This window comes from Talpa europaea, assembly GCF_964194135.1.
Source record: "Talpa europaea genome assembly, chromosome: 13".
Lineage (NCBI taxonomy): Eukaryota > Metazoa > Chordata > Mammalia > Eulipotyphla > Talpidae > Talpa > Talpa europaea.
Window position 1 is genome coordinate 43,596,904 of NC_140080.1, and position 26,879 is coordinate 43,623,782.

General features: G+C 39.6%; 1 protein-coding gene across 1 annotated transcript in view; it reads left to right on the plus strand.

The window, feature by feature from the left end:
• The window catches only part of LOC311183297 (olfactory receptor 14C36-like), a gene marked incomplete at both ends in the record, with an annotated part of 95,527 nt that extends 78,291 nt beyond the window's left edge, over positions 1-17,236 (plus strand). The window contains one exon of the mRNA XM_084252646.1: positions 16,902-17,236. Within this exon, the coding sequence (XP_084108772.1) occupies positions 16,902-17,236 (335 nt within the window). The remainder of the gene's footprint in view (positions 1-16,901) is intronic.
• Positions 17,237-26,879: the final 9,643 nt, after the last annotated feature.

Below are 26,879 nucleotides of genomic sequence, written 5' to 3' on the forward strand. Positions count from 1 at the left end.
TCAGTTCTGAAAATGGACATTAAAGAAAAGATATATATAGTGGGAGACTTCAACACTCCACTCTCAACAATGAACAGATCAACAAGACAAAAATAAATAAAGACACTAGAGCCCTAAATAAAGACTTAGAACTCATGGACTTAACAGACATTTATAAGACACTACACCCAAAAAAATCCAATTACACATTTTTCTCAAGCACACATGGATCATTCTCCAGAATCGATCATATAGTGGGCCACAAGGCAAACATCAACAGATACATGGAGATCAAAGTCATTCCAACTATCATCTTTGATCATAAAGGCATAAAACTAGAAATAAATCATGAAAGTAAACAAGGAAACTTCCGACTTTATGGAGATTGAAATCCACACTACTGGAAGACCACTGAACTATGAGGAGTTCAAGGACCAGACTGTATGGAATGCATCAAAAGCTGTAATAAGTCCCAGGAGAGGGGCGGAGCAACATGGCGGCGAGGAGACGCTGCGAGTAAGATCTCCCATTAAAAAAAGTTAATAGGGAGGAAAAGCGGCAGGTCCCAGTGAGAACTGGGACACGGAAGATAAACGGGTGACTCCAGCAAACTGCCCGAAGAAGAAAGTTGCCATAAAAGAGGACTAGAAGGGAGGGAAGCGCAGAACCCTGCTCCCCTCCCCCGCCCACAGAGGCGGCACTCTCCGACCAGCAGAGAGGAGGAAAACAACAAACCAAAACGGCCACCAAGAACAAACAACGCAGCAAGCGGGACTGTGAGTGGAAAGGAACTATTGCAGCCACCACACCCCTTGAACGGGAGCTGAGGGGAACCCTGCAGGATTCCCCGCGGCGGTGAGCGAACGGCTCCGGGCGCCATTAGAGAAGAACAAAGACCCCGGGAGACTCTCACACAGTCAGGGCTGCCGGTAAGCTTGCTCGGATAGCGGCGCGCTCGGCGCGCTTGAAAAGCAAGTGCAGACCAGGATCGCGGCGGCCCAGGTCCCCGCGCCTGCGACCTAGGCTTGGGAGATGACCTAGGCTTGCGGGGAGACGCGCGGAGGTCCTCACTGAGGTGAAGGTCCCTCCCTGAGTAAGCAGGAACCAGGCGCCCAGGCACGGGAGCGGTGCAAAAGGCGCCATTCCTGCGCCACTGAACTGGGCTACAGCCCGCGTCCTGGAACTGAGGGCTTTGGAACTGAGACCCGGGGCACGAAATTAGGGGCGTGGGTTCCCCACGACGGTGGGGCACAAGGCAGACACAGCACCCCAAAGCCGTTGAGGTGTACCCTACCATCCCCGCTTTGCTCCCTGTCCCACGGGGTGGAAAATCAGCTCCCCAAGGGCTCTAGGAGAGATCTTTGGCGCCACCTAGCGACTTGTAGCCAGCACAGGCTCCTGAAGGAGCTAGTGGCCAGCTGGGGAGTTAGCCCACACCAGGCCCCTTCCGAACAAGTAGTCTGAGCCCACAGGGAGAGCGAGCACCCACAGCCAGGGCAGACCAGGCACGCAGAAGAGTGTGCCTGACACCGGACGCGCAGGGAGTGTGTCCCACATCACCATTTTAGAACAGGGACATTTCTTCAGTAAAGACTACCTGCAGAAGGCTTCCTCAGGAGCCAGAGGTGAGCGGGGGAAGTTCGCCCACGCCAGACCCCCTCTGGCCTGCAGTCCAAGCCCAGAGGGGGAGCAGGAACCCACCGCCGGGGCAGACCAGGCACACAGGGGAGTGTGTCCCCACATCGACATTTTAGTACAGGGACCTTTCTCCAATAAAGACTGCTTGAAACTGAGAGATGACTCCTGGAGGAACCAGAGGGGAGAAGAGAAGCCCACCCAAGATGCCGGCCAGTCCCAACAACACAGTGTCCCAACGCATACGGCAAATTAGAAAACAGACAGTAGGGAGGAGAAAAACCACACACAACCTAGCAACTCTCCAGAGAAAAAGCACACCACAAAAAGAAAACCAGCCCCCAGATTGCAACGACAGTAACTTGGAAGAACTTCTGAGCCTTCCAGAAAGAGAATTTAAAATTGCCGTGATTAAAAAACTGACAGAAGTCATAAAGGAAAACAATGATAAGGGAAAAATAATCAACGATCAGAAGAATGAAACTGAGTCCCTAAAGAGGGAAGTAAAAGAAATGCAGGAGATCAAAGAATTAGTGGAAGAACTAAAGAATTCTGGGAAAAGCAATGAAAGCAGAATTGATGAAATGGAAGAACGAATAATTGCTCTTGAAGACACAGAAATAAAAAGAACCAAAACAGAAAAGGAAAGAGAAGTACGAAGGAAAAAGAATGAAGAAAGACTTCGGGAACTATCTGACTCCATGAGGAAAGGAAATATAAGAGTTATAGGAAAACCAGAAGGAGAGGAGAGAGAAGTAGGAACAGAGAAAATATTCAAAGAAATAATTGAAGAGAACTTCCCAAATGTGAAGAAGGAGCTGAAAATTGATATACAAGAAGCAAGAAGAACACCAAACTTCCACGACGAAAGAAAAAATACAGCAAGACACATAATAGTAAAGTTCCCAAGAATCCAGGACAAGGAAAAAATAATGAAGCTGGCAAGAGGGAAGAAACAGATAACATTCAAAGGAAAGCCAATCAGGCTGACATCAGACTTCTCCGAAGAAACACTACGGGCAAGGAGAGAGTGGAGGGACATAGTCAACAGACTCCAAGAAAACAGATGCCAACCAAGAATACTCTATCCCGCAAAGCTCTCCTTCCTCTTTGAAGAAAGAATATGGACCTTCCCAGACAAACAGAAACTCCGGAATTTCATTGCAACTAAACCCCCACTCCAAAAAATACTACAAGGAGTCCTAAAGCCAGAACCTCAGAGGGACGAATAACAATGTAAGAAGGCCAAAAAAAAAAAAGTTATTAAAAGAATAAATAAATAAAATCAAAGGAACGACAAACACAATGGCAAATACAGATGTTAACATATCAATATTAACTCTAAATGTAAATGGACTAAACTCTTCAATAAAAAGACACAGAGTTGCAGCCTGGATTAAGAAACAAAACCCAACCTTTTGCTGTCTCCAGGAAACACATTTAGCTACAAAAGATAAAAATAGGCTCAAAGTTAAAGGATGGAAAACAATCCTACAAGCAAATGGACCAAAAAAGAAAGCAGGAACAGCTATACTTATATCAGATAAAACAGATTTCAAACTCAAAAAGATAAAAAGAGACCCCAATGGTCACTACATTATGATCAAGGGGACAAACTTCAAGAAGAAGTAACACTCATTAACATATACTCACCAAACGAAGGAGCACCAAAATATATCAGACAACTGTTGTCCTCTCTGAAAACAGACATCAGAGAAAACACATACGTAGTGGGAGACTTCAACACACCACTATCAACAATGGATAGATCAACAAGACAAAAAATAAGTAAAGAAACCAAAGCTCTAAATAAGGACCTAGAGCAATTAGGCTTAACAGACATCTATAGAACACTAAACCCCAAAAAAACGGAGTACACATTTTTCTCAAGCGCACACGGATCATTCTCCAGGATCGATCACATACTGGGGCACAAGACAAACATCAACAGATACACCAAGATTGAAATCATATCAACCATCTTTTCTGACCATGAAGGCATCAAACTAGAAATAAACCATAAAAAGAAGGCAAGGAACTTTCCTACCTCATGGAGATTAAAAACCACACTACGGGAAGACCATTGGACTAATGAGGAGATCAAAGAAGAAATTAAAAAATTTTTTGAATTGAACGACAAGGAGGACACCAATATCCTAAATGTATGGGATGCAGCAAAAGCAGTAATAAGAGGAAAATATATAGCAATAGAAGCTCACATCAAGAAACAAGAAAGAACTCAAAGAAACAACCTAATCTCGAAGCTCAAAGATCTAGAAAAAGAACAACAAAAAAACCCCAAAACCAGTAGAAGAAAAGAAATAATAAAAACCAAAGCAGAAATAAATGAAATTGAAACTAAAAAAACAATCCAAAAGATCAATGAAACCAAGGGCTGGTTGTTTGAAAAAATCAATAAAATAGACAAACCCCTAGCCAGGCTCACAAAGGAAAAAAGGGAGAAAGCACAAATAAACAGGATCATCAATGAAAGAGGAGAAATCACAACGGACACAGCAGAAATCAAAAGAATAATCAGTAACTACTATGAACAGTTATATGGAAACAAGTTTAATAATCTAGAGGAGATGGACAAATTCCTACAACTCTACAATCACCCAAAGCTAGATAAAGAAGAAATAGAACACCTAAACAGACCAATTACAATTAGCAAAATTGAAATGGTAATCAAAAACCTCCCCAAAAACAAAAGCCTAGGACCTGATGGATTTACAAATGAATTCTACCAAACATTCAGAGACGAATTAGTGCCTATCCTTCACAAACTCTTCCAAAAAATTGAGAAGGAAGGGACAATACCAAACACGTTCTATGAAGCCAACATTACACTAATACCAAAACCGAACAAGGACAACACAAAAAAGGAAAACTACAGGCCAATCTCCCTAATGAACACTGATGCAAAAATCCTCAATAAAATTTTAGCCATCAGAATCCAACAATGTATCCATAAGATAATTCACCACGACAAAGTAGGATTCATTCCAGGGGCACAAGGATGGTTTAACATCCGAAAATCAATCAACGTTATCCAACACATCAACAAAAAGAAATATAAAAACCATATGATAATATCAATAGATGCTGAGAAAGCTTTCGACAAAGTGCAACACCCATTCATGATAAAAGCCCTTGAAATTCTTGGGATACAAGGAACATACCTCAACATCATAAAGGCCATCTATGACAAGCCAACAGCCAGTATCATTCTCAATGGTGAAAAGCTGAAAGCAATTCCATTAAGATCTGGAACAAGACAAGGATGTCCACTCTCACCACTGCTTTTCAATATAATACTGGAAGTCCTAGCCAGGGCAATAAGACAAGAGAAAGACATCCAAGGAATCCAAATAGGAAAAGAAGAAGTCAAACTATCACTATTTGCAGACGATATGATATTATACATAGAGAACCCCAAAAACTCCACAGAAAAGCTAATTCAACTCATCAATCAGTTCAGTAAAGTGGCAGGATACAAAATCAACATGCAAAAGTCAGTAGCCTTCCTATACACAAACAATAAATCTGAAGAAGAAGAAATAAAAAAAACTCATCCCTTTTGTTATTGAAACAAAAAAAAATCAAATATTTGGGAATAAATCTAACAAAAGAGGTAAAGGACCTATACAAAGAAAACTATAAAACACTGTTAGAAGAAATAGAAGAAGACACAAAGAAATGGAGAGACATCCCCTGCTCATGGATTGGAAGAATAAACATTATTAAAATGGCCATCCTTCCAAAAGCAAAATACAGATTCAATGCTATTCCAATCAAAATTTCAATGTCATTCTTCAAAGAAATAGAACAATTATTGATGAAATTCATATGGAATCACAAAAACCCCGAATAGCCAAAGCTCTCCTGAAAAAAAAAGAAGGGAATGGAGGCATCACACTCCCAGACTTCAAACTATACTACAAAGCCATAATCATCAAAACTGTATGGTATTGGAACAAGAAGAGACATACAGACCAATGGAATCGAATAGAAAATCCAGAAATAAACCCACAGATTTATGGTCAACTAATCTTTGACAAAGGAGCAAAGACTATGCATTGGAGCAAAGAAAGTTTGTTCAATAAATGGTGCTGGGAAAACTGGGTCGCTACATGCAAAAGAATGAAGCTTGACCACTACCTCACACCATACACAAAAATCAACTCAAAATGGATTAAAGAACTAGACATAAGACCTGAAACCATAAAATATATAGAAGGAAATATAGGCGAAACACTACGTGATCTGCACATCAAAGACATCTTTACAGACACATCACCCAAAGCAGTGATAGTGAAGGCAAAGATAAACAGCTGGGACTACATCAAATTAAAGAGCTTCTGCACAGCAAAAGAGACAATAACAAAAACAAAGAGAAACCCCACCAACTGGGAGAACATTTTTGCACCCAACACTAATGATAAAGGACTGATCACAAAAATCTGCAAAGAGCTGATGAAACTCAACAACAACAAAGAAAATAATACAGTCAAAAAATGGGCAGAAGTGCTAAAAAGAAACTTCTCTGAAGAGGAAATGCAAATGGCCAACAGGCATATGAAAAAATGTTCAACATCACTTGCCATCAGTGAAATGCAAATCAAAACTACCATGAGATACCATCTTACACCAGTGAGAATGGCACATATTAAAAAAACTAGCAACAACAAATGCTGGCGAGGGTGTGGAGAAAAAGGAACTCTTCTGCACTGTTGCTGGGAGTGCAAACTGGTCCAACCACTGTGGAGAGCTGTGTGGAGATTTCTGGACCTACTAAACATAGAGCTTCCATATGATCCAGCAATTCCACTCCTAGGTATTTACCCAAAGGACACAGAAACATCAATTCCAAAGAACACCTGCTCCCGTATGTATATAGCAGCACTGTTTACAATAGCTAAGCTTTGGAAACAACCCAAATGCCCAAAAGTAGATGACTGGATCAAGAAGATGTGGTACATATATACCATGGAATATTACTCAGCATTCAAAAAAGATAAACACATGCAATTTGCAGCAACATGGATGGCGCTGGAAGGGATCATGCTCAGCGAAATAAGCCAAAAAGAAAAAGAAAAATACCGGATGGTCTCACTCATAGCAGGAATCTAGAAAACTTAAATAAGTTACCAGGAAAATGAATAACTATAAGAAAGTGAAAATCAAATTCAACAAAAAACTATGAACCAGAGACACTTTTAGGGGGGCGGGGGCGGGAGGGGAGGGATTGGGGTCAGAATGGGGGGGCTGCAATTGTATGGGGAATATAACAATAAAATTTATAAAAAAAAAGCTGTAATAAGAGGAAAATATATAGCAATACAGGCTCAAATCAGAAAACAGAAAGAGGGCATCCCTGGTGACATAGTGGGTTGGGACACAGAATATGGAGCTGACTGCAGCCTCTCCAGCATGAGTTTGATTCACCAGCGGCCAGGGAGCCATTGCCCACATGGCACAGCAGACCTCTCTTGACTCGCCTGCTGCTCCCTTCAGCAGTGTACTTCAGTCAATCTGCCTGTTCTGTTCCACAGTCTGTCTCTGGTGAATCCTCTCATCCCCTGCACCTCTGCCCTAAACCTCAGCTCTTATATGCATAAAGAAATAAATCTTTAAAATAAGAAGAATCAAAAAAGAGCTCAGAGAAACAATATAATCCCACATCTCAAAGAGGGAGAAAAAGAACAACAAGAAAACCCTAAAGCTAGTAGAGGAAAAAAATAATAAAAATCAAAGCAGATATAAATGAAATAGAAATTAAAAATCAATCCAAAAGATCAATGAAACCAAAAGTTAGTTCTTTGAAAAAACAAACAGAATAGACATACCTCTAGCCAGGATCACAAAGGAAAAAATTGTGAAAACACTTATAAATAGGATAATAAATGAAGGAGGAGAAATCACAACAGACTCAATAGAAATCAAGAGAATAATCAGGGATTACTATGAACACTTAAATGCAAATAAATTCAACAACCTAGTAGAGATGGACAAATTCCTAGAATGATATAATCATCCAAAGCTGGACAAAGAAGAAAAAGAAACCTAAACAGACTAATTACAAGCAACAAAACTGAGGCAGTAATCAAAGCACGCCCCAAAAACAAAAGCCCAGTTCTAGATGACTTCACAAATGAATTCTACCAAACATTCAGCAGTGAATTAGTGCCTACCCTATACAAACTCTTTCAAAAAATTGAAAAAGAAGGAATACTACCATATACATTCTATGGAGCCAACATTACACTAGTACCAAAACCAAACAAAGAGCACACAAAAAAGAAAATTACAGGCTACTCTCTCTAATGAACACTGATGCAGAAATCCTCAACAAAATCCTTGCAAACAGAATCCAACAATGCATCAAAGGGACAGTACACCATGATCAAGTGGGATTCATCCCAGGGGCACAAGGAATGTTCAACATACAAAAATCCATCAGTATAATCCATTACATCAAGAAAAAGAAAAAAAGAAAAACCATATGATCATATATCTAGATGCTGAGAAAGCATTCGACAAAATCCAACATCCATTTGTGATGAAGGCACTTTAAATTCTCGGGATAGAAGGAACATACCTTAACATGATAAAAGCCATACATGACAAACCCACAGCCAATTCTATTTGCAATGGTGAAAAGCTGAAGACCTTTCCTTTAAGATCAGGAACAAGATAAGGATGTCCTCTCTCACCATTGCTCTTCAATATAATACTGGAGGTCCTAGCCAGAGCGATAAGAAAAGAGAAATACATACAAGGAATCCAAATAGGGAAAGAATTAAAATTATCACTATTTGCAGATGATATGATAATACACATAGAGAAACCTACAAGCTGCACAGAAAAACTACTCAAAATAATCAACCAGATTTGTAAAGTAGCAGGATACAAAATCAACACACACAAATCTCAGCACTGCTCTTCAGTATAATACTGGAGGTCCTAGCCAGGGCAATAAGAGAAGAGAAAGACATACAAGGAATCGAAATAGGGAAAAAAAAAAGTAAAATTATCACTGTTTACAGACAATATGATAATATACATAGAGGACCCTAAAAACTCCAAAGAAAAACTACTCAAAATAATCAACCAGTTCAGTAAAGTAGCAGGATAAAAAAACAAAACAAAAAATCAGTAGCCTTCCTATAAACAAAGCAATCTGAAGAAGAAGAAATCAAGAAAACCATCCCTTTTATAATTGAAACAAAATATCAAATACTTGGGAATAAATCTAACAAAAGACATGAAAGAACTACACAAAGAAAATTATGAAACACTGTTTAAAGAAATTGAAGAAGACACAAAGAAATGGAAAGGCATGCCCTGCTCATGGATTGGAAGACTTAATGTTATTAAAATGGCCATCCAATCAAAAGCAATATACAGATTCAATGTTATTCCAATAAATATCTCAATGACATTCATCAAAGAAATAGAACAAATACTGATGAAATTCATATGGAACCCCAAAAAAACAAAAATATCCAAAGCTCTACCAATGAAAACATGAGAGAAAGGAAGTATCACACTTCCAAAGTTCAAGCTATATTATAAAGTCATAATAATTAAAACAGTTTGGTATTGGAACAAAAACAGACATGCAGACCAATGGAACAGAATATAAAGCCCAGATATAAAGCCACACTTATATGGACAACTAAACTTTGAAAAAGGAGCAAAGAATATGCAATGGAACATGGACTGATTGTTCAATAAATGGTGCTGGGAAAACTGGACCACCACATGCAAAAAAAGTAACTAGACCACTACCTCTCACCATGCACAAAAATGAACTCAAAATGGATGAAAGACCATGATGTAAGACCTTACACCATAAAATATATAGAAGAAAATATAAGCAAAACACTGCAAAGCATACCTCTTAGTAACATCTTCAAAAACTCATCACCCAAAACAAAGAAAGTCAAGGAAAAGATAAACACCTGGGATTACAACAAACTGAAAAGCTTCTGTACAGCAAAAGAGACATTAACTAAAACAGAGAGACACCCCCACTGATTGGTAAAAAATTTTTGCACTTCATTCAACTGATAAGGGACTTATAACAAAGATATACAAATCACTCACAGGACTCAACAAAAACAAAATAAACAATCCAGTCAAAAAATGGCAGAACTTAAAAGACATTTCTTCAAAGAGGAAATGCAAATGGCCAACAGGCATATGAAAAATTGTTCAACATCCCTTATCATCAGGGAAAGGCAAATCAAAACCACATTGAGATACCATCTTATACCAGTAAGAATGACACATATAAAAAAAAATCTAGAAATAACAAGTGTTGGTGAGTATGTGGTGAAAAAGGAACTCTCCTTCATTGCGGTGGGAATGCAAAATGGTCCAACCACCATGGAAAGCTGTTTAGAGTTTCCTCAGTCTACTGAAAATGGAGCTATACCATGACCCAGCAATTCCACTACTAGGGATCTACCCAAAGGACAAAAAAACATTGATTCAAAGAACACCTGCATTCCTATGTTTATTGCAGCACTATTTACAATAGGTAAAATCTGGAAAAAACCCAAATGCCCAAAAATAGATGACTGGATCAAGAAGATATGTTTTTTATATATATATATATATATATATATATATACATATATACAATGGAATATTATTCAGCAATCAAAAAGATAAACTCATGCCATTCCCAGCAACATGAATGGAGCTAAAAGGAATTATGCTCAGTGAAATAAGCCAGAAGGAAAAAGAAAAAAATAATATCGGGTGGTTTCACTTATAGCGGGAATATAGGGGCACTGAATAAGACATCAATTTAAAAAAAAATAATAACAGTACAAAACACAACAAAGCAAAAACAGACAATTATAAATCAGAGCAATACTGCAGGGGAGGAGGAGGGAAAGGGATCAGAGGGAGGGAGGGAGGAGAACAAGGGACTGAGGTGATGGTGCATGGGTGTATTGGGGAAGGAAATTCCATGGGAACTACACGTGAGGGTTTGGGGGGAAGCAAATATTGTTTAAAAATGAACAACGATGTAAAAAATATTAAAAAATTATTATATGTATTATATTATATATAAATCCCATATATACAGACTCCTATCAATATGTGCAGAAAGAAGCAAAATAAACTAGATGATAGAAAGTTAATGTCAATACAGTCTGCTGTTAGAAGTATGTATCAGTAGCTCCTTTGCAGCCACAAAAAGAGACCACAACTATTGCTTCAAAACATAAAGTAGATTTCAGATTTAAATCTAAAATGTGAAACCTAACACATTTAAAAAAATCTAAAAGAGAATATATTTTGAATATAGAATTATATAGGGCATTATTGAATTTATTTAAATGCACATTTATGAAAATAAAAATCATGTATTTAGTTTCAATAACATCAAAACACTTTACTTACTGAGAGGTACTGCTGAAACCATGAAAAAACAACCTATGGATTGAGAAAAAAATGATTCAAATAAAGAATGCGGTCAAATGGATTAAAGTACTTAAAAATACATTGTCATACAGGATGAGTTTTGAATTTTCTGTGTGTTAATTCTCAAAAATCATTTTCCTGCTCATGGAATTGTATTAGTAATCATTTAGGATGATAAAACTAACTTATGGTTCATAGCTTGTTTACTTAATTTTACAACCATGTAAACACAATCACTAATTTTAAGTTTCATTTCAATTTCTACTTATGTACATTCTTGTGTTTTAATTGGGTCCTATTCAACTGTGCTCTGGAAATGAATGTCTTCATAAATTACCCTTGGGTGACCAACCATCATGAAGTATAACAATTTTGTCTCCAAAGACTTTGTTGATGATTGCAAGGGTTTGTCCACATATTTACATAAGGCAGAAATGACTTATTTGCTTATGTATCTTAAGAATGGTTCTTTGTTAGCCAGAAGATATTCTTAAACCCTGTCTGCTTTGGAAAATTTGGTTAAGCTATCTTTAAACCTCAATTTAAGGAACTAACAAGAAAAAAATATTTTCTTCGACAGGTAGGAAAACACAATTTTCAAGTTAAAAAAGAGGAAAATAATATTTTCAACAGTGAATAATCTGTTATTAATGTTATCAGTGTCTTCTTTTTCCTGTTCACTTTACTTAATATTGTTATTTAACAATGATTTTTGAGTTATTTTGGGTTTTCATTTTTCTTTAGAAATTCAAATAGGATTTGGATTGAAACTATGATATTGATCAATGCAAAACCTAAAATGTTACCTCATTGAATAACTGATAATTTCAATAACTGAATAAATAAACAGTACATTACATCAAGAGAATAGCAAGCACAAAGAATTCTTATAAAGTAATTCCTGGTCAATGTTGTAATTTCTGGTCAATGTTGTAATTTCAAATACACAATAGTAATATCAGTGAGTGTGGTGGACTCATTTCCAATATATAAAAATAAGGCATGGTAGATAACTGTTTTTGTGTTTTCTATATTGACTCAAAATCACTTTTCAAGTAAACTTTATTTACTGTGTAGTTAGAAAATACATGCAGTTGAGAACAGAAGCGCACAACTTTATTATTTTTTTTAATTTATTTTTTACATCATTGTTCATTTTTTAAAAATATTTGTTTACCCCTCCCCTCAGGTGTAGTCTCCATAGAATTTCCTTCACCAATGCACCATCACCACAGTCCCCTGTGCTCCTCCCTCCCATGCTCTCATCCCTCTCCCTCCCTGACCCTGCAGGATGTCTCTGATTGGTAATTGCTATTGTTTTGTTGTGTTTTGTACTGTTATTTTTTTTTTCATGCTGATTTCTTATTTGGTTCCTCTGTATTCCTCGTATAAATGAAACCATCTAATATTTTTCTTTTTGCTTCTGGCTTATTTCACTGAGTATAATTCCTTCTAGCTCCATCCACGTTGCTGCGAATGGCATGAGTTTATTTTTTTGATTGCTGAATAGTATTCCATTGTGTATATGTACCACATCTTCTTGATCCAGTCATCTGTTTTTGAGTATTTGAGTTGTTTCCGGGTTTTACCTATTATAAACAGTGCTGCGATAAACATAGGGGTACAGGTGTTCCAGAAGAACACAACTTTAAAGCCTAAACAATAATGTAAAAACAGGGCCTCAGCTGGTGATGCAGCAGTTCAGTGCTTGGCTGTGAAGCTGCCCGCAACCTTTGCAGCACCAGTTCCATCCCTGGCTACTGTCCCACATGGCGCGACATACCTCTCCTGCCCACCGCTGCTCCTCTCAGCAGTGTATTTCCGTCAGTCTGCCTGTTCTCTTCCCCGCTCTGGCTATGGTGAATTCTCTCACCCTCCTGCACTTCTGACTGTACCCATGGCTTGTATAAATAAATAAAAATCTTTAAAAAATAATGTAAAAATAAGCTAGACTATAGAGTATTTTAATAAGTTAGACTATAGAGCATTTTTAATATTTTTACAAATTTCAAAATGGACTACTTTAGAAAGAGTAGCTACTATTTATATAGTAAAGTACTTGGTAGTAAAAATACAAAGTGATATGTAATATACACTCTAAATTTCAAGGATTTCCACATATGTATTGGGAATAATCAATACATAATTATATTAATGTATATATATTAATCCTATAATTCATGTATTGATTCTGAAACAAAATATAAAATAGTGACAGAAATTTGAAATCATCAAAGATAGTTGCAGATTAAAAGTTACATGTGAACTGGATTTAAAGACCTAATATATCTTGATGGATAAAGATGACATTAAGAGTGAGGAGAAAAGTAGCACTATGATTAAAACATCAGAAGACTAGGTGTATGCTGAGATTGAGGGCTTCACTGATGTGAAAACTTCACTTTCACATAGGAGAATAATAGGGGTGGAACAATAGTTTGTACATGGATTTTGAAAAATGAATTCAAATATTCAGTATGAAATCTCATGTTTAAAGATCTTGGACCCGGCTACTCACAATAAAGTCTTTGAGAACTCATGCATTTTTTGGAGATGCTATAGGAAAGTTGATGGAAAAGTAGCCTCTGGATGAAGACTGTGATTAGTATTGTGCAATTAAACATGACAAAATGTTGGGAAGGGAGCTAAACAATCCATTTAGGACACTCACGGGATTTCATTGGTAAGAACAAGTTCAGAAGTGATGTGATTTATAATGCCAACAATTTGTATTGGAACATATAGATACTTTCATAAAATAATCATGACAAAATTAAAAAAAATAGTAAGTACCAAATGATGTTAACAAGAGCAAAAAATTATTTTATATTCAAAAACTCCAAAGCTCTCCATGGGTAAAGTATTGAATAAAACATTATGATTTAAGATGTTAATGACAGGGTAAAAATTGAGGAGAGGAATAAAGGTAAAAATAATACTTGCACTGACTAGTGTTATAGTTTTAATCTGGTTCTCACCCTATAAAGACAATAAATAAAATACTTGGAAAAATATGAGGAGAAATTACAATGCACATATTAGTATTCCAAATACATTACAATTTTGAGATTGTGAGTGGAAAAAAATGTTTAAATTTTATAATCTATAGAGACACTTTATACAATTAAGAGTTATTAAAAAGAATGATAAATATGTTGAGACAGTTAGTCTATATTTTTGGATAAAAGAATAATATTGAGAAATATAAGGAGGTTTTGGAAACTCTCCCTCAACCTGCAAATGAAGAAGTTGGTAGTCAACGGAAAGTAAAGAAAACATGAGATATCATAGAGATATTTAAAAATACTTATTAAAGCAACAACAAATATTGGCAAAGATGTGGTGAAAAAGGAACTCTCCCACATTGCTGGTGGGATTACAAACTGGTCCAACCACTATGGAAAGCTGTCTGGAGGTTCCTCAGTCTACTAAAAATGGAGCTACCATACCGCCCGGCAATTCCACTACTAGGGATCTACCCAAAGGACACAAAAACATTGATTCAAAAGAACACCTGTACCCCTATGTTGATTGCAGCACTATTTTCAATAGATAAAACCTGGAAACAACCCAGATGCCCAAAAATAGACAGGATCAAGAAGATGTGGTGTATATATACAAAATGGAATATTATTCAGCAGTCAAAAAATAAACTCATGCCATTCGCAGCAACATGGATAGAGCTAGAAGGAATTATGCTCAGTGAAATAAACCAGAAAGGAAAAAAAATATATATATCAGATGGTTTCACTTATAGGAGGGATATAGGGGAACCAAATAAGACATCATTGTAAAAAAAAAAATAGTAACAGTACAAAACATAACAAACAAAAACAGACAATTACCAATCAGAGACATACTGCAGGGGAGGAGGAGGGAGAGGGATCAGAGGAAGGGATGGAGGAGATAACAGGAGATTGTGGTGATGGTGCACGGGTGCCTTGGGAAAGGAAATTCTATGGGGACTCAACCTGAAGGGGTGGGGGGGGAAGAAATTTTTTTCTTAAAAATTAAAAAAGGAAAATGATGTAAAATATACATTAAAAACATGGTAAAACAAAAAGAAAAATAAAAAAATTTAAAAAGTTCCTGTAAAAAATATAAAAATGCTTATTACATCTAGATCACCACTAGTCACTTATTAAGATGGTAGGTACTTAAAACATCAGTGTTTCAAAGGATTCTAGTGGAATCGATGGAGGCAAAAAACAGAATCAGGTTAATTTGTGTATGTATAAATACATGTTACCATAATATGAATAAAAAATGTTTATTTATTTATTTAAACAAGAACTGGGGTACAGGCCAGATTCGCGGGAGGGTGAGAGGATTCACCGGAGACAGAGTGGGGAACAGAACAGGCAGACTGACGAAATACACTGATGAGGGGAGCCGTGGGAATGACAGGAGGGGTCTGAAACACTATGTGGGACTCTCTCCGGTGGCGGGGATTGAACCGGAGGTGCAGAGGCTGTGGATAGCTTCACAGGCGCTTAACTGCCTGCGCCACCAGGGGAGGCCCAAATGAATTTTTTAAATAACAAGTACATAAAACAAATTGTTTCAGGTTAATAGTGTTGGATGTAGAAATTATGATCATAATGACAACTGTGGTATTCAGGGAAGAAATTAAAGTAGAGGGGATAGTTGATAGTAAAGTCATAGTTCTTCAGGGAGAGATAAAGGTGAACAATAATTGACATTATTGTCCTATAGGAGTTGCACTTCTGCATGAGGTAAGAAATAAAATTGAGTAACTTGACACAATTAAGGAAATAAATCATAAGACAAAAGCAGCATTTAAAAAATAAAGTTAGAAAGATATTTTCAGATATTGTTACAATAATATTAAATGTAGGTTGTTTAAGAATGTGGAAATATAATTTCAAAATATACCATAGTACATACGAAGTATTTATTTCCTCACAAGGTCATAAGAAATCTTTACCAAGTTTCCCTTTACCCAGTCCTGCGCATCTTAAAATACCATTCACAATATTTTTTTTCTTCCACTTTATTCTTTACAGTACTTAAAAATAAAAATAGTTTTGTAGACTAAGATTCTAAAAGTAGTATGTAAAATATACAGGTTTAATATGTAAAATGTACATATTTACAATTCAAGGACTAATAATGAACACAAAAAGACAAACTGCACAAAATGGAGGGAAATATTTTCAAGAAAATTATTTATTTTCATGTTTTATGGCTTTATCTCTTTCCAGCTCAGAATTGCCAGAAGATGCCCAATTATACGGTGCTGTCTGAGTTTCTCCTCATGGGCTTTGCTGACAGGTGGGAGTTAAGATTTCTGTACTCCGTGTTATTCCTTCTGATGTACTCAGCCACCCTGATAGGAAATCTGCTAATAGTCACTGTTACCACACTTGACCAGGATCTTCACACACCCATGTACTTCTTTCTCAGGAATCTTTCCATCTTAGACATGTGTTTCATTTCTGTCACTGTCCCCAAAGCCTGTGTCAACTCTCTCTCTGACAACAGGGTCATTTCAGTGGCTGGGTGTGGAAGTCAGATCTTCTTGGTTGTTTATTGTGTGTATGTTGAGCTTCTATTTCTCACCCTTATGGCCTATGACCGCTATGCAGCCATCTGCCAGCCCCTCCACTACCCAGTGATCATGAACCACAGATTCTGTGTCCAGATGACACTGGCCTTTACGCTTAGTGGTCTTTTCTGTGCAGGGGTGCACACTGGCAACACTCTCCGACTGTCATTCTGTCAGTCTAACGTGGTCCATCAGTTCTTTTGTGACATTCCCTCTTTGCTGAGGCTTTCATGCTCTAACATTTTGAGCAATCTGCTCTTAATTTTTGTCTCAGCCATTTTCATTGATGGTACCTGCTTTGTCATCATTACAATGTCTTATTGTCGCATATTTTCTACTGTGCTCAAATTTCCAACCAGAGAACAAGGAAAGGCTTTTTCCACTTGTGTCCCTCACATCATTGTAGTATCACTCTTCCTCAGTTCTGGAATGTCTGTGCACCTAAAATCTTCAGTCTCTTCTGATACAATTCAAGACATGATTCTTTCTGTATTTTATACCATAGTTCCTCCTTTCTTGAATCCTGTCATTTATAGTCTTAGAAATAAACAGATAAAAGAAGCTGTTAGGAAAATAGTGTTAAGAAAATTTTATTCTAAACATATATAAAAACACATATCACATTTGTCCCAATGTCATTCAGTATATTAAGAGTTATATAAAATATACCCTTGTCTGGATTTAGATTTTAGATTGCCCATTCTGAAATCTCTTCTTTGAGGTCACATTGATAAATTTTAGAACATTTTGTGAATATTGTTTCTATCATTTAAATAAAAATGAGTATATTTAGCAAATGTACATTTTCAATTAATGAATAATTTAAGACTTTTGTTAAACAAATTATATATTACACATTTCTATCAACCATGAAATATCAAGGGATATAATGCAAAGGAAATATTAACAAATCAAAATAGATTTAACTTACAGGCCACAATATCTGATTTGTATAATAAAGTGGAAAAAGTATGCACACACATGCACACCAAATTAAATTAAAATGGTACCAAATAAAAGTGATTTATGTATTTGATAATTTTAAATTTATAGTGTGTTTGTTAATTTAAAACATGTCTTAATAAAAACAAATATTGTAATCTATTTGGAAAATAGCCTATCAACAAAAAATTAGAAAAGTGATGGTTTCAGAATTCTTTCCTGTTTGATCTATTCATTTCTGTTCTTGTTGAGAGATGACATGTTATCTTGATTAGAAGATATTTGTTTTTCATTATATTAACAAATGCATGCTGAGTGGGTCCCCTTAAGGTAATTAAATGTATATACAGTGTTAGAGGTCAATTTTCTAATTTTTTCATTCTCATGTATTATAACTCATATATTTAAGTGTAATATATATGTATATATAAATAAATATACTTAACATTTCATATAGTCTAATAAAATTATGGTTTATCCCTTAAAAAATTACAGAAAATTTCCTTTAGTCATTTATTTACTACTACCTGGTGTTTTGCACCCATCCCAGACTGGGCAGGTTCATTGCAGATTCATGCAAACTAAACAGAATTTTGGAGGCTTCAGTATCTCTAACATGCCTTTAATGCTACGTCAGGGGACTGGACTCACAAGCAGGCCAGCAGGCAGGGACGCAGGCAACAACTGAGCCTCCTAGCTCTGCAAATCTCCCCTTTATACCCTAGTCCTCAGCCCATGTGTCCATCATCACATGTACACATGCCCCATACTTGGGCTCCCAAATGTTTTTTTTTGCCAAAACATGCTATCATATGTGGGTAATGAAACCAAGGAGGAAAACAAAGCCACTGGTGATGGCTATAGAGGCTGGTGGGAGGAGGCAAAGAAGACCCTGAGTTCCCCATTTTCCTCACATTTCACCTGCTCTGGGTTTGTTTTACTCTAAAACCTGTGTGTTACTCTTCCACAAATTTCCCTTGGTAAGGAGTGTGGACCGCTGTAGCCATAAGCTTCAGAAGCAATACAAACTGTAACAGAGTGTAAATAAGCCCTGTCCACTAGGGCGTAAGGGCATGTGTTGGGGCATACCAGCCTATGGGCGAAAAGACAGGGAGGTTATTGGCACCAGCAATGGGAGATCTTTCCCATCTGGCAGTATACAAGCCATTTTTATTTTATTTTATTTTTTTTTGGTTAAAAGAAAGGTGATTCTTTAGCTGGCAAAAGTGGCCTCCCAGGTCTTGAGTACCACACATGCTCTGCCAGCCAAGTGGCATCAGGGGGTCTACATGCCACAAAAGATCTCATAACAGGCCACCGAGCCAACACTAATGTTCCAATGTTCCCTTTAACATTTCCCTCTCATCTGCCACTCCAGTGTGGATAAAACATAAATGTGGGAGCCATTGCCCAGTCACCCAAGGACTTACTTTTTTTATTTTTTTATTTTTAACATTTTAACAGGAAATCACAAAACTAACACATAAGAAAGTCACAATGATCTATCAATTCCACATCTAAAAGATAACACTAAATTTCTGTATACAGCTATTTTTATTTAAAAAACAAATCAGTTGGTGGGGTTTCTCTTTGTTTTTGTTATTGTGTCTTTTGCTGTGCAGGAGCTCTTTAATTTGATGTAGTCCCAGCTGTTTATCTTTGCCTTCACTATCACTGCTTTGGGTGATGTGTCTGTAAAGATGTCTTTGATGTGCAAATCATGAAAACAAAAACAAAGAGAAACCCCACCAACTGGGAGAACATTTTTGCACACAACACTAATGATAAAGGACTGATCACAAAAATCTGCAAAGAGCTGATGAGACTCAACAACAACAAAGAAAATAATCCTGTCAAAAAATGGGCAGAAGAGCTAAAAAGAAACTTCTCTGAAGAAGAAATGCAAATGGCCAACAGGCACATGAAAAAATGTTCAACATCATTTGTAATCAGGGAAATGCAAATCAAAACTACCATGAGATACCGTCTTACACCAGTGAGAATGGCACATATTAAAAAAAACTAGCAACAACAAATGTTGGCGAGGGTGTGGAGAAAAAAGGAACTCTTCTGCACTGTTGGTGGGAATGCAAACTGGTCCAACCACTATGGAGAGCTGTGTGGAGATTCCTGGACCTACTAAACATAGAGCTTCCATATGATCCAGCAATTCCACTCCTAGGTATTTACCAAAAGGACACAGAAACATCAATTCCAAAGAACACCTGCACCCCTATGTTTATAGCAGCACTGTTTACAATAGCTAAGCTTTGGAAACAACCCAAATGCCCAAAAATAGATGACTGGATCAAGAAGATGTGGTACATATATACCATGGAATATTACTCAGCATTCAAAAAAGATAAACACATGCAATTTGCAGCAACTTGGATGGCGCTGGAAGGGATCATGCTCAGCGAAATAAGCCAAAAAGAAAAAGAAAAATACTGGATGGTCTCACTCATAGCAGGAATCTAGAAAACTTAAATAAGGGACCAGGAAAATGAATGACTATAAGAAAGTGAAAATCAAAATCAACAAAATACTATGAACCAGAGACACTTTTTGGGGGGTGGGGGGCGGGAGGGGAGGGATTGGGGTCAGAATGGGGGGTTGCAATTGTATGGGGAATATAAAAATAAAATTTATTATAAACAATAAAAATAGAAAACAAATCATATCTGTAGTTTTGAAAACTCCCTTTTTTCTCTTTTTATAACATGATAGCTTTCCTTTTACCAATTTTGATATATTTTCATAACATTTTCCACAGTATAATTTATTTATTTATTTGAATGAATTATTTATTTTATATAATTCTTACATCATTTTTCATTTTTGCATAATGTATGCATTTTTATTTTGGTTATATCTCACAGCAGGAATTTAGAAAACCTAAATAAGAGACCAGGAAGAAGACTAATTACAATAAAGTAAAAATCAAAATCAACAAGCAATTATAGACTAAAGACACTACAGTGGGAGCCAGGGGGAGGAGAAGAGGGATTAGGGTCAGAAAAAGGGGGTGGGAATTGTATGGGGAATATAACCAACGACTTTTAGTTCAGCCTCCAGGCTCTGTCCCAAGGGAGCTATCAGAGCCACCCAATGCATGTGGGCAGCCTTTACTGTGCAAGGCCATACCCAGTCCATAGTTGGTCTTGGTTCCAACCAGGTCAGGACTAGCAATAAAACGTTGCCCTGCCGCCCCTATCCAGGCTTCAGTGGAATGTCTGAAGTCTGTATTTGCAGTTAGATGGGAACAGTGGCGATGCAGCAATGCCTCCACCAGATCAGGCTGCCTTCCTACTCTTCTTGTCAGTGTCCATAGCATGACTGGCAGATGTTGGCTCCACCCGGGCAGCATGGGAATTGGGGTGTAGCTCTCAGTCCTTGTTTCAGCGGGCCACTGTAACTCTATAATCACCACAACCCTGGGATTGTTGGGTACGTGGAATTTCCATCTAGCAGCCATGTGCACTGCTCCACCCAGGTACCTGCAAAATGGGTTCCTTGGTTGCTCTCCACCATCAGCGAACGTCCATATGCAGCACTTAGATGTCAGCACTACCAAAATTGCTTCTTGGTCCATGTGTCAAGCGAGAATAAGATGCTAATAAACCAGTAGCAATGACCACACAGGTGACCGCATAATGGTGTCCAGCAGAGAGGTGTAGATGTCCAATGATGTCAATCTGCAAATGAGTCAGGGGAATCTACTCCCTTAACATCTGGTCTCTGGGAGCTAAAGTTCTCTGGGATAAGTCCTGGAACACTGCACGTTGTTCACAGCCTGAATCTCCTCTAAAGTCATAGGTAGACCGTAGGCATGCACGGTGGCCCACATTGTCTTTCGCCTTTCATGGAGCAAGCATCTATGCATCCATGGTGCAACATCCCACCCCAGATCTGCTTTAAGTCACCGCACCCCACCCGGGCCAGGGTGTCTGTTTCATTGTTGCCTTGGTGAGCCAAAAGTGCATGCCCTGTCTTATGGTAAATGAGCACAGTCCCAGGTCCCATAGATCTTTCATAGGGCATGGCCCCACAGGATCTGATACATGACTGTCCGTTCATTTAAGTTCCACTTGGAGACCCATAGTATCAGGTCCTGTACACAGCCCAACTCTACAGTACAGGTAACCACAGGGGATGGCTTGTGAGCCACTACTATGCATGCCACTCATAGTTCAGCCCACTAACTGCTTTGTCTTGTCCCTGTTTCATACCAAACAATTGTATCTCTTTCTGGGTGCATAGTCACAGCTTCCATGATGCTGGCTGGCTTGGCTAGTGCTGCCCACGTACCAGGCCTCTGCTAGCATGGGTGCCCATTCCTCATTGTAAGGATTTATTGTCTTTCGCCCTGCATGGAGGCCTCAGGTTTGGCTTCCACATGGCTTCTGCAGTCAGTTACATGCTGACATGTATAATTGGACCAGGACCTATTGCAACTCCACCTGTAGGGGATAGTTGACAGAGTGCTTCTCTGTTGTAGGTATGCCCCCACTTAGCCAAACTGGGCATCTGGAAAGTACTGATGTAAAGCTTTGTTGCCCCTCCCCATACCCACCTGGCTTCGTGTAGGTATTCCTCACTGGGACAGGAGCCATAGCAGTTAAGCTTTCAGTAGCTAGTAAAGCTGCATACACTGCAGCTAGCTGCTTTTCAAAGACTAGTCTTGGCCCCTTTACAGAGTTGGGACCAGAACCCAATGGACTGTTGTAGCTGTCCTAATTTCTGGAGAGTCACCACCCAAACCCTTCCTGAGTAACAAGCATATCTAGTTCACAGGGTTGAGCTGGGTCAAAAGCCTGCCAGACCATGTGTCCTTTATAGTCCATTTGGCTGCAGCAAATACTACATCTGTTTTAGCAGAACAGTTCTTAGCCCTCTTATGTATCAACACACACAGAGGCCATAGGAGCAGGGCTATATGAGGCATAAATGCCCTCTTGTAACCCAAGAGGTCCAGAAAGGTTTGTAGCTTTATCATTGTGGCTGGAATGGAATAACCTTAAACTTTTAGCCTTACCCTCCCAAACAGCCACCAAGAACTTGACAGATAATTCAGATTCCCACAGTTTGCTTTCCTTGATTGCCCAGTCATGTTTTCAGGTGTGTTATTTTGGAGAGGTACAGCTTTTTCCAAATGTGCAAGAGTCATCAGTCAAGAAAATAGCATCAATGTAACGGCTTCTCCCATCGGGCCAAATCAGCTGCCACTATCCCATGGCACAGAGAAGGGCTGTGCATGTGTCCCTGCGGAAGCACCGTGAATGCCCACGGCCAGCCTTCCCTTGTGAAGGCAAACTGGTCTTGACTCTGGTGCTATAGCAATAGAAAAGAAAGCATTAGATGGATCAGCTTCAAAGTGATGTGTGCCCAGCTCGTGGCTCAGAAGACCCATCAAGTCTGCCATTGAAGGTCCTGCTGCATGTAAGGGGGAACCACTTTACTCAACTCATGGTGATCTACCATATTGGGCCAAGAGCCATCAGGCTTCATCTCCAGCCACACAATGAATTATAGGGGCTTTGGCAGCACACACAATGCCCACGTTAGGCAGGCCTGCTAATGTGTCTGTAATCTCTTTGTGACCTCTTGGCAACTGATACTGTTTAGCATTGTTTAGTCACCTGGGGACAGGCAGTTTTATTGGTGGATGCTCAGCTGTCCACATTGCACTGCCTTCACCACATGTACCCTATGGTGAAACTCTCTGACTGTTGTCTGCAGCCACACATCAGGATGGACTATGGAATTGGTGACACATCACTTTATATTCCATTGGGGGTGAAGGCCTGATCTCCAGCGGTAGTCTCAGTACTGCCACTTTCACACGCTGGTCTCCAATGACATCAATGTAACAAGCAGATCCCTGCATTAAAGCCAACCCATTGCACATAGTTGGGGATGTATTCATAGCAAGCTCTGGTGCCCTTCTACTAAGGATGAAACCCTTTGCACACATGTTGCCTCCTGTCACTACCCGTTCCTGTGGATGAATTCCTTGGTTGTCAACCTATTCAAAACCAAACAGGTCCTCCCCATGGGCCGGGGTCTGCAGCAAATTGTCCTCCAGGCATAGGGAACATGCCTGAAACCTGGGGTCCCCTGCTTTCTCCTACAAAGCAGCCCCTCCTCTCATGGGAGTGAATCTCTGACCTTGTAATCCTCTCCATAACCCCAGCAAGTATGCATCAGGCTGTGCATCTATTTTGGTATGATCTACACGTGCTGCCAGCAGAACCACCCACATTTGGGCATGGGTGATTTTAGAGGCTGTCTTGTCATTTTTTGCATCCTTTTCAGTTGTTTCAGAATTACTTATTTTCCTTTCTGAGAGTGTGTGCTCTTGCTTCCCCAAGCTTCCTAATATTGTGGCAACATCATTTATTCGGCATCCCACATAGGGTTCTGAATTGCCATGAGGGACCCAAATGAGGATCAAGGGGCTCCTTTGCAGTACCTAACCCCTCATTCCCTCATTGAAACACTCTCTGTTGGGGCTGGGAGTGTGTACTTTAAACATAATCTGCTGTATTCCCAGTTCACGAAGTTCCTGCACATGCTCAGCGTGTATTTGCCGGTTTCTGGCATGTCTCCTGCATCAGCCCATACTGTTCGCACAACAGCCATTAACCATCTCGACAGAGTGTGAGCATCCTGGCCATACCACTGGCTGTATTGCACTTGCTGTTGCAACTGCAACCTGTGGGTGAAGCCAAGACTGTTACAGGTGGTGCCCCCTGGAGGGCATTGCTGGTAAAGACAGCCCCAGGAAAAATGCTGAAAAGTCGGATGAAGCAACAGATAATTAATATAAGGTACTGCAGAAGGGGCACAGAGTATTTGGTCTTTGAAATTCAGAGTTTTGGGATTCAGTGAAGGGTCCCCCGCGCGCCGGTCTTACAGAGGCCCATGGTGGGTCTCTGAAGGTGGGGGCTTCCAGAAGCCAACCTCAGAGAGGAAGAGTTTGGAAGCTTTGCAAGTAGCCGAGCAACTAAAACTCTTTGCGTTTTTACCGCTATTGTGGCCTGGTAGAGAAGACCAAGACCCAGGAGCTGGGCATCTTACTGAGATGCATTAGTGTGGTTGTCATTTGACTGCTGTAGCTGCTGTTTTAAGAGGCAAAATTTGGAGGATTTGCAAGTAGCGGAACAACTAAAACTTTATGGTTTTGCTGCTGTTGCAGCCTGGCGGAGAAGAGGAAGATTCAGAGCCAGGCGTCTTGCTGAGATGCATGAGTCTGGCCATTCGTTGGGTTTTTCGGCGGCTGCTGTTTTGAGTGTTGCTTCTCTGGTGCTTTGATGGTGCATCCGACAGCTCACAGAGCATCTCCTGTTGTATCTTCTGTTGGCCTTGTGAGTTGGAACCTGGCCTGTAGTTTGATTGCTGCATGTCCACTGTGGCAGGAAGATGCCATCTTAGACATGTGGGCTATTTTCTGGAGAGGAACTGTGCATCCTCAGTGGCAGGAAGAGACCATTTTAAGTGTTTTTGTCAGGACTGAGAAACAGTGGACGCTGCTTTGGATGAGTAAAAGGCCATTACTGGCCTCAGTAACTCTTTATTTTTCCCTGGTCTGTTAAAAAAATCCCTTTGTTGTTCTCTAAGCCTGAGTAGTCTTGCAATTGTGCGTGCAGGTGATGAACTCAGAGAGTGACTGGTAAACTATTTGGGCAGTGAGCTTGGTCAGTTAGTGCCCCCTGCTGCCCTGTATCACAATGATGGGTGAAGGTCATGAGGTCAGTTTTCCATTTCCTGTGCTATGCAAATGACTCTATCCACTCTCATGTCCCACAAACGCAACAGTCAGGCTGCCAAAGGCTCTCCTGGTTTCTGACTAAACAGTTTACCCAATTCCACCAGTTCAGCTTGAGTGCATGGGTGATACGCGATGAACACTGTCATCTCTGGTGGCCCAGCAGCCTGATCCCTTGGGGACATATGCTGCTTTTGATTCATTTTCTGTGTCACAACTAACCCGGTGGCACTGGAGCAAGGGGCCAATTTCCTCCTTCTCCTCTTAGGAGTCCTTTAGCATTCAGCAGTTTATATATCTCATTCTGTAGTTCCTGGACCTCGACACTTGCAGAAGTGTGAGAAAAACCCATCTCACAGCTCCTGCACCCTCACAGGCACTGTGCCTGTCTAAGGTCTCCCATACCACACACAGGGCCTGTTCTACCTACGGTAGGGATCTGTCTACCTGTGGCCATTCATGGGGAGTTGCCCACAGAGTAGAGACTGGCCACCATGTAATACCCACTCATGGCTGGCCACCTCTCAATCCCTCCCGAGGTCTCAGGGGGCTCCATACCCATCTGCATGAAATTCTGGCCATCTATGCCACTTGTCCTACCACTTAGCTTCCTTCATCCTTCGTCTTGAATCCTGCTGACTACACCATTTGTTGTGAAACCATCTCAGGCTGGGCATGTTCTTCGTCAATTCAGGCAAACAGAAATAGTATCTTGGAGCCTTAGTGTAGGGTAAATAAAAAGTATCAGGTTTTTCTTCCCTCCCACCATTATATTAAATGCATGCCTGATGGGGGACACCTGGAGTAGGTTGTGGGCATGCATAAGTGGGGACACCTGGGCTGAGACTGGGCCTATAAGGGCGGAGTCACAAATGCCAGAGGAACAGAACAGGAAGGAGAATAAGTGACAGAGCAGAACGAATCCAGCAGAAGAGAAGGAGACCACGAGACCCCAGAAAGAGTGATGATTCGCTGTGGACTGGGAGGCCTGCCAGCATGCAGCCTCCCTGGCTCCCCTGCCTGCCGTGTACCTGGTAAAATCTGAGTAAAAGCCTGAGAAAGCCAGTGAGGGCTGCAGGACTCTCCTTTACCCATCTGCTTGGGTCATAGAGATCCTGCACTGGCCCCTGCACTCAAAGGTGTCTGACATGGATTTAATGCTAAAGCCAGGACCATATGCACAAGCAGGCAGGCAGGCAGGCAGAGAGATGGAAAAAAAAAAAAAAAAGACTGAAGATCCACTGGCAAAACAAAAACCAAGCCTTAATACTGTTGAGTGCCTATACCCACACAACTGATGCTTTGTTGTGAATGGAAAGACTGTTGTTTTCTGGACATCTGAAAGTTGGAAAACGTAACGTTTCAATTATGGGCTACTTGTTGTTGAAAGTGAAAAATAGCCTCATTAACTTATTTTCCTTACAAGTAACACAGATTTCTAGAAACCTGATAGAGAGTGTCTTGGGATTTACAGGCTTTTAAAATGTGATTGTGGGGTACGTAGGGGGGGAAAGCTTCAGGCTTTTCTATCCTACCACTGTG